This window comes from Caretta caretta, chromosome 10, assembly GCF_965140235.1.
Source record: "Caretta caretta isolate rCarCar2 chromosome 10, rCarCar1.hap1, whole genome shotgun sequence".
In the NCBI taxonomy this organism is placed as follows: Eukaryota; Metazoa; Chordata; order Testudines; family Cheloniidae; genus Caretta; species Caretta caretta.
The window spans coordinates 67,813,028-67,831,084 of NC_134215.1; the positions used below are offsets into that span (position 1 = coordinate 67,813,028).

The 18,057-nt window shown below is 42.3% G+C and overlaps 1 protein-coding gene across 3 annotated transcripts in view; it reads left to right on the plus strand.

Moving 5' to 3' along the window:
- The window catches only part of ADAMTSL3 (ADAMTS like 3), a 279,815-nt gene that overhangs the window by 247,741 nt on the left and 14,017 nt on the right, over positions 1-18,057 (plus strand). For all 3 annotated transcript variants that reach the window (XM_075133138.1, XM_048867323.2, XM_048867322.2), the window contains exons 24-26: positions 14,580-14,762; positions 15,449-15,568; positions 16,916-17,128. In XM_075133138.1, coding sequence (XP_074989239.1) covers positions 14,580-14,762; positions 15,449-15,568; positions 16,916-17,128 — 516 coding nt within the window. The remainder of the gene's footprint in view (positions 1-14,579; positions 14,763-15,448; positions 15,569-16,915; positions 17,129-18,057) is intronic.

Here is an 18,057-nt window from a genome sequence, read left to right on the forward strand (position 1 = left end):
AAAACTGACACCACTGTTGACTTAAAAATGATTCATCTTATTGCTTTATTTCCTGTAATTGCTGAGGAAGTAGAAGTTATCTGTGAATTATACATGTAGCTTGCACTTTTTAAAACTTCCATCAAATTAATAGCAGAAAAATTAACTTAGAAAATGAGGTAAGGACACATTAATCAAAAATAGTGCACCACTGAATTGCGCCAGGAGTAGAGAGCTAAATAGCCTTATTAATCTGTTTTATTAAAAGAGAGGGGAAGAAACCTGCCAGAGTTTGCTTTGTAGCAAAAATGAGAACTTTTGTTAAGACTATTAGTAACACAATGTTTACAGATTTCTTCAAACCCTGGTGAAAATGCAGGACACTTTAGGGATTGATCTCTGAAAAAGTGCACTGGAAATGAATTGACTGTCTCTGTACTCTGTAAGGCAGTGGTTCTCAAACTGTGATCCGAGGTCCATTCAGGTGGTCCGTGGATACTTCCCTCTGAGGTGCGCGCCTGGGCGGCCGCACACGAGAGAATGAACGGCCACCCTCCTAATGAGTAGAGCCGCGCTGGCGTAGCTCCACTAATTAGGTGCCTGGACCCTGGAGAAGAAGGTGAGGTGGATAGGGAGGAATAGGGGGAATAGGGGTAGGTGGGAGGGAGCAGTGGGGTGAGAAAAGGTGGTGGGGGGAATTTGGGACCTGCAGGGCTGCGGCGGCCAGAGAAATAGATGACTTTCCCCAGCTCCAGGGCTGCTGGAGAGAGATGGCCCTCCTTCCCAGCCTCAGCTCTGTGGCAGGGGAGACACCCCCCCCCCTCCTTTCCAGCTCGGGGGCTGCTGCAGCCAGGGAGAGAGGGCACATCCATCACATTAGAAAGGCTACTGATTTTAAAATATGAGTTGTGTGCTTTTATTTGTAGAACAAACAAACGTTTATTATTAAGGTTTTTTTTATTTATATAGCGCTTTTATCCAAAGCACTTTACAATAGTTAGCTAACGGTACAGACAACATTTGGAAAGATCATTAAGCGGTCCACCGAGACGCTCAGCAATTTTCAAGTGGTCCCCAAAAGAAATATGTGGCACATATTACATAATATGAACCACTGCTATAAGGACAACGTATTTAAAACCGGATCCTCCAGACACTTTTGCATACGCATAACTTTGCTTATGTAAGTAGTCCTGTAAAGGGGCTAGGCCGGGGCTCGACCCTCTCCAGGGCAGCGGGGAGCCACACCAGCTTGCTACACACCATTGACTTTGGCGGGGACTTTGTCTGGCCACCGGAGTCTCCCTCAGCAGCCCTTGCAGTAACTGGAAGGAGCACTGTAGGCTCGGGCCCTGGGTCAGGGCGGGGCCCCAAACAGTCAGTAGCTCAGGCCTTCGGGCAGGGGCTGAGCAAATAGCCCAATGTTAGCAGGCCAGGCCCTGGGTGAGGGCAGGGCAACAAACAGTCAATAGCTCAGGCCCTCAGGCAGGGGCTGAGCAGCACAGCATGTGTGAGTTGGCCCAGGCCTCCAAGGACCTGGAAGAGGGGGAGACTGCCACCCACGAGTTGCGTGGCGGGGGGACACAGGCCCACCCACTGCACTGCATCCGAGCACGGCAAACGACCCGCTGCTGGGTCAGTGGGGATCCTGACCGCAACACACTGACATGGGTTCTGGCAGAGTTACAGCCAGACTAGGGTCAGCTGTCCCTGGGCTACTTCCTAGCGCCCTTCCTTCTGGTACCTGGATCACAGCGGCATTCTCCGGGGGGTCCAGCACCAGGGGTTCCTCAGGGTAGTGGACAAGCGGCAGGCCTGGCAAGTCCCCTGGAGAGCGGGCGCAGGGCAGGTCCGGCCAGTCTTGGCGTGGACCTGGGGCCGTGGGGTTTTCCCAGTCACGGGCTAGGCTGGCTACGTCTGGCCTCCCCAGCGGCTGGTCCTCTAGTGAGCTCTGAGGGCCCCCCTTTATACTTCCAGGCCGCGTCTTTATACTTCCGAGTCACCACCTGTCCCTCTAAGGGTTGGGCTCAGAGCTTCCTGGCTCTGCCCACTTTGGTGTCTGGAGGGGCTCGACCCTTTCCGTGGCGGCGGGGAGCCACACCGCCTCGCTACAAGTCCCCATGTGGATTACATCATGTGCTTAAAGTTGAGCATGCTCTAAGTGCTATGTAGAATAGGGGCCTAGCTGAGGAATAAGCAATTTTTGGCTAAAGTTGCAGTTTCCAAACTGCTTAGTCCATGTATGTAGGAAAAGGAAATAGTGTACTATGTTATGTTATTGGCCTTATCTTTTATATCCTATTTGTGAACGGTTCACCTGAAGCTCAAGTAGTAAATAAAACATATCCAATACTTTTGATAAAATCATGGCTTTGCTTTTCATGTAGAATCTTCATAGTTTCATGATTGCAAGTGGACTGCAATCCAGGAGACCTGGGTTCCATTCCTGATTCTGCCATTGACTTGCTGTGTAACTAACTTGTGTCTGAGTTACTTCACCTGCAAACAGGAAATGTCGATATATTCCCATATTTGCAAAGTGATTTTGAGACTTTAGGATGAAAAGTGATAAGCACATGTTGTTGTTATTGTTACTTTTGTATTTATTTATTCATTCATCCCTTAGGAAATTCATTGGAATGAGTATCCAACATATCTGATATCAAATGTAGGTCTGTAGGATTTATGGGTTTACACATTCTTTCTCCTCATCATCAGTACCTACAGATAATGTTGATTAGAAGGTAGGCTTCTTCTTTTAGTGTCCAGGAGACCCTGATTAGACCTGGAGGAGTTTTTCCCCCACTATCCTTTCTCGTAAGTAGGCAAAAGGAAGGATACAGCTGCAATGTCTAACTTCTTTTCTTTGAATGACAGCCTGCCTGTTTTTGCACATTAAGTATTACCAGACAAGGCTCAGTAAGGCATGCTGAGATGGGCTCAGCAAGGCCCTATCCTGCAGACTTATTCATGCAGCTGTCCCATTGATGTTGAGCTACTGTGGTTGCCTGTGGGCCATTTAGATGCTTGCCATGCCACAAAAAAGGATGTATTTAGAGAGGACCACAAGGTGTCTGTGTGTGTGTGCACTATGGCATATTTTATGTAGTGCCATGTTCTTGGCAGAATTTTTAAATGCCTACGCAATTTCTTGGCTTTGGTGTTTTTAAAGTTGAACCAAATTCTACTTTCAGTTACAGCTGTGCAATCCAGGGGTTTCTCTCTGGGAAATTCTTTACATACTGTACTTTTGCACTCTGTCTCACTGTACACACACTTCCCTCTCTCTTGCCATGTGGATGTGCATGTAGCAATTTTCTTATGGCAACATAGAGAAAATATTAGTGATGGATCCGTACAACAATGACACCTTAGTGGTTCATGCAACAGAACACTGTTCCACAGTGCAGAATTTCTGGGACTAGGAGCAGCCTGCCACGCAAACTGGCAAAGAGTATGCTGAGAGCTGCAGATGTGAGGACTGGGGGAAGGATGAACTTTCTAGCATCCCCTAGTGGCCAGCTAGTGGCTGTACAGTATACTCTGTAATTGAATTACTCTTGACCAACAAGCCTACAAAAATAATGCCTCTGAACAGAATGCTTTGGGATGCTAGGTTTATTAGCCTGTGTTACATGGAGCAATTTAAGTATCTGTTAACATCATCAAACAAAAAGGTTTAATATTATGTATATGTGCCTCATATTTTTTCCTGTCTCACTGTTTCATTAATTTGATTTTCTCTCTCTTTCCAAAAGACTTTCTCTCATGCTCTAATCATCAGTTTCAAATTACAAAAATGGAGATATGTCGTGTAAAGCATATACTCTAATAAGTAACAGACCATCGTGGCAAGGGCTAAGAAAGTTATTTCTACTGATTTGCTGAAGCTAAGAGTATAGATTTCTATTTTCCTTTCAATTTATAATAAAAATATTTTCCCACTAATTGTAATAAACTCACTTTTATAGGTCCCACACCACGTATGTTAGGAGATATTTACAGCATTCTGGAAAGATTTATATTGCACTGTTATAGCCAGCTACTTTTCAATCAACATATATGGTGTAAATATCAATAGCACTTGCTCCAAATTGTGCCTGGATAACATTTATTGTATTTGCAGAAAGGATCTTTTGTGATTATTACACAAAATAAACTAAACCTGTCAGACTCTATTTATTCTAAAAGGCTGAAAGTTCTAAGCTGAAGTAAAATGGGGGAGTGGGAAATGGACAAATATGTATAAACTGTGCATCGTGTGCCACCTTCTGGTGAGAAAATAGAAAGGAAAACTGCTGAGTATTAAGTGATTACACACATTTTATTAAAAAAAAGGAATACTTGTGGCACCGTAGAGACTAACCAATTTATTTGAGCATGAGCTTTCGTGAGCTACAGCTCACTTCATCGGATGCATACCGTGGAAACTGCAGCATCCGATGAAGTGAGCTGTAGCTCACGAAAGCTCATGCTCAAATAAATTGGTTAGTCTCTAAGGTGCCACAAGTACTCCTTTTCTTTTTGCGAATACAGACTAACACGGCTGTTACTCTGAAACACATTTTATTGCACCTCTGAACTTATTTCGTATTGGAAGCTTCTCAGAGTAGGGGACCGCATTTTAATCCATATTTTGTATAGCGCTGAATGTACTTTTGCTGCTCTACATATAGTAATATACTGTTAAAATCCATTAATGATACAAACATTATTGAAACATATTGAACCTCTGTGTTAGCTTGTTAGAAGTTCTTGTTTACACACATTAAACAAATATGAACCAGTTATATACCATGAGTATCAGATAAGCAATTTTACACAATTGAAATCGTTGCAGATGAAACCAACAATTTGATCTTCCATCTGTCGTTTTCATTTAGCTACACTATTCCAAATGTGCCTTTGATGTTGTCATTCTATCCTTTATATTTTATTTTTCACTTCAGAAAAATCGGGGCAGGGGATGAGAAGACTATAACAGTAAAATCTCTGGGTTTATGAATCATTTATGTTGTTTAGCTTCCTTTTTGTGCTTCTAAATGCAAATTAATAGTGGGTTTCAAAAGTCTGTCCAGGGAAGCACTATAGTATTTTGTAAAAGTATCAAATATAGTAGTAGGAATACAGAACAAAATGTTCCTATTCCTAACTAGCTTAATGAAGGGAAAGTGTCTTAATCTTATCTCTCTGTCCTTTATATGGACTGATTGTAAAAAAGTTACCTGTTCACATCGTTGGTTTTTTTCTTTTTTGTGCCCCCTCCACCACCTCATTTGCCTCAACTCCCTTCAGCAGACAACACACTCCAGTCAAGGAAACTTTCTGGCATGTTTCTCTTTCCCAAATCTTTATATTTACTTCCCTTTGTGACCATAGATATATTGGTCATTAGTGATTAAGAACCAGACTAGCCTCTCCCGCTGAAAAATCCACTGGAGGGCACAAGGGAATGAAAAGTCAGTGAGATTTTGACATGGAGATTGCAGTAATTATTCTGCAGTAGGAGTGGGAGGGGGCTGGGAAGGGGAATTCCCCTCCCCCACTAGCACTACCTCCACAAAGAATGGCTAAGAGTTACAAACCCAGAACACACAGATCCCCAGAAATGTGCCTGGATCTTGGTGGATGCCCAGATAGTCCATTTGGCTTTATGCTGACTCCTGGACACCTGTGGCTCACCAGTCCCCTCCACTTCCTGTGGACAGGATGCCTCCTGCGACCATTGCCATTGGAGCCTCCCTGAAAAAGGGCCTGGGGAAATTATTCCATGACATTGAGGGGTTCTCCATCCTGAGGCTGCATTACCTTTTTAAGACAAAAGAAACATGAATTGAGGCAATGTTAATCTTGGTCAGAGAGGAGGCCTGGTGAGGAACAATTACACTTTAGAAACTAAAGGCCATTGATGTGGACACAAAGGCAAAATGAGGCCAGACAAATGCATGAAATGAAGCGGCAGCCTGCAACTTTCATTAAACTTTAACTCGGGAGGGGCACTACTCGCCCGTCACCAATATTTTCCAATACCAGGCATTTAACTGGTTCCAGTGTGTGGGTTACAGGGCTCCTTACCATATAACCTGTAACTGGTGCCAGGTTTACAGGGCTCCTAAACATATAACCTATAATGTGGGGTGGCTCTCCTCAGCCTACCGACAGGACCCAGCTCTCCCTTAATCCTAGCATCCTTCCCCGTGCAAGGGGGACAGAGAGTGCAGCACAGTGGGGACCTTGGCCTGTGAAAGCCGCAAGGTCTCACTCTTTCACATGAGCCCAAGGTCCATCACTGAAACTTCAGGTATTTTATCTCTGGGATCCATTCATTTTATACTCTTAACCGCACTGGAAACCGGCCGCAAGTTGCGACGAATAAACAGCACTACTTTAGTACCTCAGTTAGGCACTAAGCACGTTCCTACTTAACCCATAGTGGCTTGTAGGTGCTACGAGGAAGGCAAAAAACCTCCTTGGTCCTTTGCCATTTGCCCCAGGGGAGAGAAAATTCCTACTGATTCCCTAATCACACAATTGGCTCAACCCATAGCATCTGTCAGGCCAGGTTCCCATTCCTAGTTCAGGTGGATAGAGTGAGCTGCTGGAACGGAGCTGAAAGAAGCTCCACATGACCGCTTCACTGGGCTGAATCCTGAGGCCAGGAGAATGCTGACCCATCAGCACCCCTGTCTTCCAGCTGGCCAATTGTTGCCAGAGACTCCCAGAGGAAGGAGCTATTTATTGACCCTTGGCAAGTGTCTTCCTTCCTTGCTACTGAGATTCTCACCCTTTCACCACATGCAACAACAATTTTCCCTCCACATTGATGCATGTGGGTGGCATTTTTCCCTGTAGTTTTTGCTCAGGCAAAACTCTCTGAAGTCAAGGGTATGTTGCAGGATTGCAAGTGTTCGGTTCCACCAAAATGTTTGTCAGTGGGATTACTTGCACTAGCAGCTCACAGGTGTAGAAGCAAGATAATCCAACAATTGTCTGAATTACTGTTGCTGTGATTACTTTGGTTTGTAGGGACACAGTCAGACATTATGAATTCTTATATTGTCCCTTAGAAATAGGTCATGATTTTCAAAAATAATGCTAGGCTCCTAAATCAATATTTAGGTGTCTGAATAAGTGACCTGACTTAAAAGCTGAGCACTAAGCAGCCCCCATTGACTTCAGAAGGAGCTAATGAGAACTTAGCACTTTTGAAAGTGAGTCCACTTATTTGGATGCCTAAATAGGGATTTACAGCCTTATTTTAGGCACCTATTTTTAAAAATCTTGGCCTTAAATTTCGGTAGATGGAGCACAGATTGAGTTCTCCTTGAGTGGCAGCTAGAGAACCAAAGGGCGGACCAGATTCTACTCCTTCTGAAGTCAGTGTTAGCTTGCAGTGAACTTCAATAGAATCAATTAATGGGTCCATAGAAGGTTTGTGATCCAGCATTGCTCACTATGAGATAATTCAGGTGAGTAAAGAAGGATTTAAGTCACTTCTGCTAGAGAGAAGAATTTTTTAAATGAGCTCAAAAAGTTTATCAGAAATAAAAGTTTGACTGCTGTAGATATGTTTGTAGGATAAGCAATATTCAGGTGACTTTCATGGAGTAAGTTACTGAGCCATGGTATTTTCCTCTTAAAGAAGACATGCTAGCTTAGCTTCTTAAGTAAACTTTTGGAAAAAGAAAGTGTTCAGCAATAAGTGATTTGTGCCAGCACAATTCTGCCTTGCTCTTGAATGGGAAATACAGTATACTTTATGAGACTCTACATGGCTGGGGGAAAAAGTTCTTAAGAAATATCTAATGTTTTAGAGTAATCATTTCGTAGGCCAAGATTTTTATAGTGTGTAATAATTCATAGGGCTTTCAAGGTTGGAGGAAATTTGTTTTTGAACACTGAATATTTTAAGGATACCCTATAGTGCAGATTTTTTTTAAAAGTCTTGTTTCACAGTCCCTCCAGAGCTGAAATATTTTTCCATAATATTTGCTGTTCCAAGGCCACTCATTGTAGGAAATAACTTTCTTTTTCCTCCATGGAACATTGAGTGTTTTAGAGCTGCTCTGGTGCTGGTGGAAAGTAACCTCTGTTTGATGTCAGAGAAATAGATTAAACTTTAAAATTGGTTTTATAGCTCCTTAGGTCTATAGCACACAGTTTTGACATCAGAGGGTTTAGATCCATTGCAGGATTAAAATTCTGATTTTTAGAGTTGTAAAGATTATTTTAAAACCTAATCAGGCCTCAGTTCAGGAAAGCATCTCTGTTCAGGAAGGGCAGTAATGCACATGCTGAACTTTTAGCATGTGCTTAATTCCTTTCCCTAATAGGGATGGATTTAATCATGTGTTTAGGTGGTTTCTTCAATTGAAGCCATAGGGTATGATGACAAAACTCCCATTGACATCAGTGGGAACTGGACTGTGCCCAGAGTTTCAGAACCTTATGATTGTTTGGGGAAGGTTAGACACCCATGGGTTTGTTCCTCAGTTGCACTGATCCCAGGGAGGGTGACTGCTACCTTTCTGCCTCCCTTAATTCTTGGTTTATCTGACAGTCAAACCTGCCCTCAGCATAAGTTAAAGCAGTCACAGGGCCGTGGATTCAAAAAGATAGCAAAATAGCCTGGGGTAGCGTCGTTGGTGACTCAGGTTAGCTGCACAAATATGTACCCAACGGGTCCAGGCAAGTTTGCGCTCAGGTGGCTAGCCTGAGCTGCAACCCTTGCGACTCCCAGCTGCATGGCTATTTTTAGCATGCTAGCTTGAGCAGAACTAGCATGTCTGTCTGCTTGAGCTGCAAAGCACGCTTCCATCTGCCGTGCAGACATACCGTACGCTAAGGACACTTTACACCAGAGGTGAGCAAACTATGGCCCGCAGGCCACATCCGGCCTGCGGGACCTTCCTGTCCGGGCCCTGAGCTCCTGGCCGGGGAGGCTAGCCCCCAGCCCCTTCTCTGCTGGCACCCATCTGTCGCCGCTGCATGGGCAACTCTCTGGCCCGCCGCTCCTACTGGGCAGCGTGGGGAGCGCAGCTGGCTGCAGCGGGACTGCGATCTCCTGCTGCTCTGAACAGCACGGTAAGGGGGCAGGGAGCAGGGGGGTTGGGTAAGGGGGCGGAGGGTCCCGGGGGGCAGTCAGGGAGCAGGGGGCGGTTGGATGGGCTGCAGGTTCTGGGGGGGCAGTCAGGGGACGGGGAACAGGGAGGGTTGGGAGGGGAGTCCCGGGGGGCCTGTCAGGGGGCGCGGGTGTGGATAGAGGTCAGGGGCGTGGTCAGGGGACAGGGAGCAGGGGGGTGGGATCCCGGGGGGCAGTTAGGGGCAGAGGGTCCCAGGAGAGGGCAGTCAGGGGACAAGGAGCAGAGGGCATTCGATAGGGGGTGGGAGTCCTGGGTGGGCTGTCAGGAGGCGGGGGTGTGGATAGGGGTCGGGGCAATCAGGGGACAGGGAGCAGGGGGGTTGGATGGGTTTGGGGTTCTGAGGGGGGCAGTCAGGGGGTGGAAAGTGGGAGGGGGCGTATAGGAGGCGGGGGCCAGGCTGTTTGGGGAGGCACAGCCTTCCCTACCTGGCCATCCATACAGTTTTGCAACCCTGGTGTGGCCCTCGGGCCAAAAAGTTTGCCCACCCCTGCTTCACACCATTCTGTGAATGTAAAGGGGCCCTAAACGGGAGTAAATATAATTTATGCTTTTTTGAAGGCCGAGTTAATGGCCCTTTGTGAAAATGAGAATCAGATCCACAGGGTGAAATTCACTCCTGTGCAGAGGGCTAGGTGCTGCTTAAGTCCTACTTAAGCAAATAGGATTACATAACATTTTGGCTTCTGTTCAATTTGTCACTGCTAAGAGGGAAAACCTCCACATAGTCCTATTACTAGTTTGGCAAAGAAACCTTCTTAATATTTATAATAACTTTTAAAGCTTATTTACATGAGCTTTTAAAGGGTAAAACACAAGCCTTAACTATTCTTTCTAGGAAAGGCAGCTCTTGATTTCTATGCCATGCTGTGTACCACATCCTGAGTATGTGAACAATCCTCTGGGCAGCTGATTCATTGCTTCTTAAAGTAGTACTGTAAGAGCCCTGTCACGGGAGGAATGGGAGAAATCAGTATGCCTTGCCCCGCTGTTCACAAGACCTGATGATAGTTCGTTCGTTATGCAGCACAAAAGCAAAAATAAAAGTAATATCTCAGCGCATTCGTATTAAATATGGTGTAGTTTTTGAAGTCAAATTAGAGGGAAGCTACATAATGAAAGGCTAATCAACAAAAGTGTAAAAATGAGGTTTGAATTGGCTCTGGCACTGTGTGTAATCTTGAGAGAAAGGGTTGTATTTAAGGCACTGTTGAATGTAGGCTACATGCAAAAGGTAAATGCACTTCTAAAAATAGTTTTTCGAGAGTATTTTCCAAAAGTCAGAGTTTCTACTGATAGGAATTTGAGAAATCACAGTGTGTGCAAGAACTCAGTGTCTTGAGTGAGAGGCAGGGCAGAAATAGATCTGTCACTGGAAGCATGAACATACAGATAAACTGAAGGGGTGCAAAACAGCTTACAATGTGCATGCTTCCATACCCAAGAGCAAAGAGTGGCCAGGGGACACTATGAGAAAGTAAAGGAGCAGTTCAAAGGGTTGCTTTATATTTTTCTTTTGTTTCTTTAATCCATTTGTAGGATGCATATCTCCAGACCTGAAAGCATCATACAATAAAAACCAATTTCTGGACAGACTGCTTCATGTCTCTGGATACACATCTCATAAGGCACAGCCTGGAAAGCTTTGTGCCATCCTTATGCTTCCCAGATTCTGGGCTGCACCAAGGAATGGAGTATGGGGCTGCTCTAATTTACAGCAATCTGACTTTGCAGCCTATGGGCTGCTCTGAATGGTGGAGCACAGCAGCATACACTGGCCCCGCACTGCCCTGCCCTGCTCCATGTCCTCTATGGCCTCTGGTCACCGCCAGAATAGTATGACAGAGACATAGCAGGATTTGGAAACTAGAGCCTGGGCTCCAGCCTGAGCCCAGAAGCCTACATAGCAATGAAACAGTCCCACAGCCTGAGCCCTGTGAGCCCGAGTTGGCTGGCACAGGCCAGCCGCGGGTTTTTCTTTGCTGTGTAGATATACCCTAAGGCAGTGATTCTCAACCTATTTACCACTGTAGGCTGCGTATGCAGCTCTCTATGTGTTATTGTGGGCCACATCCACACACTATATCGACTACCTGTATGGCCCCGAGGATGTCTTATGGGCCATAGCTATGTGTTGATTGAGCCACAAGCAGCCCATAGGCTGAGAACCTCTGCCCTACAGGAATGTCTTTACTGCAGTTGGCTTGGCTGTAATGCAGGTGCTGCCACTCAATGTTTAAAAGAACGAGAAAGACAGCCCAAGGGCAAATCCAACCACCCTTAACCAAATAGCCCCGTAGCCCTCAGCCCCACTCACAGAAGGATCATTTTTCAGTTAATAAGAAGATTGGGGGAAACGAAAAAAGAATATTAAATGCAAAAACTAGGGGAGGAGCCCCAGAATGGCCTCAAGGAGGCCAACTGAACTAAATGTAATATAAACAAACTCTGTATCAGAGGTAAGCTTAATTATTATCAATTTCCAGATAAAAACACAACATGCACGCAAGTATCATTCAGTAATTTAAGGTAAAATACATTGCAGTTATCTGCAAAACAAATATTATCATCCCAGGAAATTCAGAGCTAAGGTTAACCTTAAAAGAAATCCAAACATATTGAGGCATGGAAATGAGCAGTAAAGGAATTCAAACAACCTCAGCTCTGCACTGTAGTGATACCATGTAATAACCATACAATCATGATTAATTCATAATAGTGTTTGTTGTCCCAGATTAGATTACATTTTTAAAGACGTTAGATTTTCTTCATATTTTTCCCCTCATGGTGACATTACGGAGCAGATTTAAGGATAATTGTGCATTTCTGTTGGGGGTAAACTGCAAAACAGCCACATGAAGCTTTGTTTACTCCTTAGCCCCATCCTCCTTGTCAGGGGCAGGGTCTGAAAAATCAGCGCTTCAATCTTTATTCGCTTGAGGAACTCAGCCCATCTCCCAGCATGGGCAGTACTGCTTGCTAGTCTTCACCAGGCAGAAATTCACAGAGGCCGTTGAAGCAGAAAGAAGGATTATTTACTAATAATTCCAGTTGATTTACAAAGGGGGTGTGACAGGTGGTGGGGTTTGGGACCTGCTGGAAGAGGCAGGACTGTTCTTCAGACTCCTTGTTTATTTTGGAGCCCAGGTCGGGGGAGCTCACTTGCTCCAGTACAGGCCCAAAAAAGGCTTAGATGTTGTGGCCTGGGCTCTGAAATCTACTCCCCTCCCTAGGCTTCAAAGCCCACGTCACAACAAATCCACAGCTATTTTTAGCACGGTAGCCCAAGCCCTGGCAGCCCAAGTCTGTTAACCTGGCTCTGAGACTTGCTGCCACAGGCTACCACTCTCTATGTAGATGTACCCAACGAGAGTTGGAAAGAACGAGGAGCAGGGTCAGACCGACCTCACAGGGAGAAACCATAGAAACAAGACTACCTTGTAAGAAAGCTTAGACTGCATTTTGTGGTTTATATTTTATTTAAATTAAGAATACAGATAAACCTAGGAATTTGGTATAGTTTGGATGGGGGGGGGGGGTGCATGCATGCTGTGTTGAAAGCAATGTCCCATAGGGCTTAGTGAATCAAACAAATAACACTATCTCTGATTTAGACTGGCCCATTGCAGGCCCATTATTATCTGAGAAGGATTTATGTTAGCCAGAAAGTCTGAGTTAATTACAAAAAGGACACTTAAAACAGGAGCTCTTCCTAATCCCAGCAGGATTTCTCAAAATGGTGTAAAACTTCTTCTGGAAAAGTAGAAAGTTAACTTCTGATTTTGGACACTTGTGCACTCTACAGACCATAGCTTCTTTTGTGCTGTTTTGTTCAGTGGTACACAATCTTTTGAACCTAAAAACACTTTTACTAGTTGCTAAATTGTCTAGCTTTAATATCTGATAATGTGGTAGAGTGTTTCTGTCTGGTGGCTTTCTAGACAAATTGGTGTGAGGAACATTTTCCTTCAGTGAAATAGCTGAATCCAAAAAATATATCTGGTTTCTATTAAACTGGAGGAAAAATGTGAGGTGTGCATTGAAAGTACTAAGCCAGTGATTGAATTGTTAAAGTTCTTCTTGAGGGCCATTCCACATCATGAAGACATAATCTGTAAAGCAATACCACACAATGATCTGTGAAGAAAGGGGGCTGAATTAGCATTCAATATGGTTAATATTTCCAAATGTCCCACATAATCAGGTAGGTCCACCCATTATAGATCCTTAAATGGCCAATGATAAGTGTTTTTAGGCAAGAAAACACTGTGCAGAAGACAATTTAGCTTCTTCATATGCATCATGCTTAGTGCCCCTCTCGGGTTGGCCATTGTGCCAGATATGACAGAGTGATTCAGTGTGATTTCACTGGACCTTTGGGACTTCAGAAGAATACCCCTGATCCAGCAGCTGGCATGAAGAGCCAGCAACAAAGTGCTTTTAATGTGCTGGAATTAATGGCTTGCAAAATTTCCATTTAAAGGCAGATGTTTGGGGATAGGAGAAACTTTAGAAAGCATCCAGTATTGATAATGCTATTTGATTGACAAACATCACTCCTTTAAAAGAAAAAAAATTCATAGTTTGACAGTTGGGATGTCAAGTATCAGACAAGAGTGAATTCTTGGAAGTTAATGGTTATAATAGGAAAGATGACAGAATTTTAATTAAAAAGCAACTAGAATACAGTTAGCCTTCTGCAGCACAACAAATAAGAATGTTAATGATTGAGGTTCTATGTCAGACTGTTCCCCTCTCTATCCCTTCACATGCTGCTGATATAAATAATCTATGCAGCTCTTGTCATATGGAACAGCCTTCTTGTATTCTTGGTACACATTGACCCCATCTATTCTTAAATCTCATGTGCAAATATGTGTATATTTCACCCCAGGTGTATATTATGCCTCCTAATTACTCTCTCTTTCTCTGCTTTTGTTTTTAAAATGTTGTAACTTTATTTTATCCTGTGATTTGTTCTGGGATGTAGTTTGTATAAAGAATGCTATTCGAAATAAGGACCTGATCCTGCAAACCTTTACATGAGTTGTCCTTATTCATGTGAGCAGTCTCATGTCATCCAATGGGAATAATCACTTGAACATTGGTATAGAGCTTAGGCCCTTAAATTGTAATATATTACTTTCTAAGGATTGACAATCATTTGTAAAGCCGTTCTGTTAGCATCCCCCAGAGTGCTTAACCTTTCATCGCTGCTCTGTGCTGAAGTACTACTAGAACTGAGTATGATAAATGAGAACTAGCCATTTGAGGATATTTTGTTGTGAATGCAAAAATGTGCTTATTTTGTTAAAACTGTTGTTGTTTTAGATTGCGCTGTCTGAAAAATGACATTAGAACTCAAGGCACTTAGATACTACAGTGAAGGGCAGCAGTGCAAAAGATAAAACCCAAGATTTATATAAGGTAATCAGCATTTTTATTATTTGCCTTTTTAAGGTGTTCCCCAACCGAAAGTAACATGGCTTAAGAAGAAAGAATCCCTACGAAACAATTCTTTCTTGCTTTTGAATGGGTCCTTATTTCTGCAGAATGTTTCATTTGAAAATGCAGGAACATATACTTGCACAGCAACCAGTGCTCTTGGAAAAGCAGTAGCCACATCTGTCCTTTACTTATTCGGTAAGTGTTAAATCATAGTTCATCATTCATAAGCAATGACAAACCATTGTGGTTATAAAGTGTTGTTCTTAGAATGTATAGGGATGTGTTTGGAGAAATATTTAATCCTGACATGGGTTATTGACAGATTGACCATGTTTTTAGCAGTTATTCTGGCATTAATGTGAAAAAAGAAGGTACTATACTGACAGGCATATAATTTCATCCATATTATGCAACCTCTACCAGGCAGAGCAGATTTTTAAGAGATTTCTTTTTATTATTTTAACAATTTGTCATATTTCCATCAGAAGGAACCAAGGAGTTGACCTGACTCCACTGAGAGGGTTTTTAAAAATTGCTTTATATGAATGTCTGATAATGAAATGATAAATGGCATTGTCATGAGAAACAATAAACAAGGCCAAAGTTTTGCTAAATCTTTTATTACAGTGAAAGGATAACAAGGTTGTTCTGTTAAAAGATGAAATTTTGAAAGAGAGTCAGTTACAAATGTTACTCTGAAAAGCCTCCAAAAGAAAGAGAGATGGTTTTTGTGTTCCGGTGCATTAATGTACAAGATGATGGTCCTAAAGAGTTCCAAAATACTGTAATTCTTCCTTTTCCTAAATAGAACATTGGACAATTTGATCAAAATCATCCTTGTAAATATTTTTTATCAAGTATTATAATGCATTGTTTTCCAGAACAAAAGTTTCCAGAGACTAACACTGTATCAACAAAAGGTAGCAGGAGGAAGCGTGTCATGATGGCATCTGGAATTGGTACAAATATTACTGTGATACGTGGTGATCTGCTAAGGATAGGTATGTTGCCTTGGCTTCATTCTTGTTAGAATTAAAAGTTTTGTTAGTAATAATTTTATTAAAATGGAAAGGACATGATTAGATTGGCCCCATCACAAAGACTAAACCCCTAGAAGTATCTATTTTTATCTCTTGAGAAACATCTGCAATCAGGAACTGGAGGATGTCCCGAAACGCTGCCTCATCACCACATTCTACACTGCCCCAACTGTGGTGCATTGTGATGGAAGAAGCCATGGTGCTGTGTTATGGTCCGCAGTGAATTCTCCAACATTATCAAAACTGCTGTTAAAAATTGTACCACCTGACAAACAAAGGCAATAGTAGTTCAGGACTGATTTTTAAAACTTAAAAATATAGAAACAAAACTGGAGGAGGAACAATAAAGATATAACAGACATATAAGTGATTTTATTTTGTTGGTTCTTAGTTGCTCACAACCATCTTGCTATTTAGTGTAGATCCTGCATGTAAATATAGCTGTGCCAATATATCGTGATTGCGTGCTAAACCGATGTATTGTTTTCAGCCAAATTTTGTCATTCTGAGGGGTTCACCACATTCCTGTTGAAATATTGAGGGTTCTTCCAATTTTCCTATGGGTCATGGTCTTTACTTCTGCCTCGGTTTGTCAGAGCCCTGATTTTTTAGCCATCAGGACATGCTATTTGCTCTCCCAGATTTTTACTGAGGTGGGAGAAAGTAAGAAATGATGGAGTCTAATTTTTATATAAGGAATTTTTCAAAAACTGTTTTTAAAATGGTAACTCTCCGTATCATAGGGTCTATCTAAATGAATCATCACTGGACCGAATAGTGAAGTTTTTCTTTGAGCTGCCCTTGAAAACTGTGAGAGATCCACCTGGACTGTAGACTTGATTTTGAGTTCTCCATCTAAACTAATATGTCTGTTTCCATTCTTTTCTGTTTCTATAAAGTGGTATGCAGCAACATTTAAGCCACGTTTAAACATGGTTCACAGTCTTGGAGTGAAATCCTGACTCCGTCAAAGTCAATGGGAGTTTTACCATTGACTTAAATGGGATCAGGGTTTCACCTATGGTTCGTAAAGAACATAATAAACTCTCACTTAAAGTGGAGGGAGAATGTAAATTATTGTGGCAAATATACAAAAGAGCCTCCACTTTAGCTTATGTGGAAGATAGCTTACCTGGGAGCACTTGAGACTAGTTTTGCCTTACCTCAGACTTTTGAAAATTAATACGTACCCCTCTTTTTACTTATACTGCGGGAAGCTTCCACACACCCGTGCACAAATAGAAAACACAGATATCACAATATATACATTAAACTTAGAAAAAATACTAAAATTCCATTTATTTCTAGGTTGTCCAGTGCATCCTAATCACAGAAACATGATTCGTTGGTTCTTCAGGAATCGTCCGGTTGAGGAAGTTGAAGACTTGGTATATAGAGCCTTGGTTGGGGGACGTATCCTAGAGGTGAACAGTGTGTCTGGTCAATTTGCTGGACAATACAGATGTCACACTTCAGCTAGTGTAAAGCCATTGTCTGTTTGGGTAAATGTCAAGAAGGAAGGTTTGTTGAAAGTTCTATGACAAATTCTTACCTTTTAATAATATTTCTCCCTAATGTTTTGAGAATTGTATTGCTCTATTGCTTATTTTTATATATAAAGTATTAAGCCCCCAGTTCTGTAAACACTAATGTTTATACTCAACTTTATCTATGTGAGTAGTCCCATTTCAATCAGTTAAAGTTAAGCAGGTGCATACATGTTTGCAGGATCAAGGCCTTGAATTTGATGTGAATGCTTATTTTATTAATTTATTTTATAGTATGTCATCAAAAAGCTAAGATAATACTGCTCAATTCAGTGACTTGATATGTTACACAGATATTAAATCAGGCCAATCATACACAAACTTCTGCTTCAACAGGCCATATATATTATCATCTTGATAGTACTATCTGACTAGCAAAATTGTTTTGGGGATAAAGATTGTAAATATTAGATGATTTAGAATGTGTATGAAAAGATATTAATTAGAATATTAACATTTCATTGGTAATATGATGTTAAATCTATTCCAGGGGTTTCCCTTAAATTTACCAGTTTGCCTTTAATACATAGATAGGGTAACCTCAGTACTGGCTGTATTACTATACTACTCTGTATTTACTGTAGGTCATACCTGGAAAATACTGAAGATACCAAGGCAATGTTAAATTTTAAGCTATTTTAAATTTTTAAGAGTAACCAGTAAGGCCCTGATCCTGCATTGTGATATGTGCATGTACAGACCCCCATTAGCTTCATTCAGCTACAGAGCATAGGAATGGGGCCTGAGAGAGAGAGGGTGTTAGAGAGATACCTTACATATGTGCTTACAGGAGAGTAGACCCCATCTGCAAACACTTTATTGTGAAGTTCATAAGTCTTCAATGTGCCCTATAATTCATTCATATTGAATAATAAATAATAAGAGTAGGGAGTGTGATTTTGA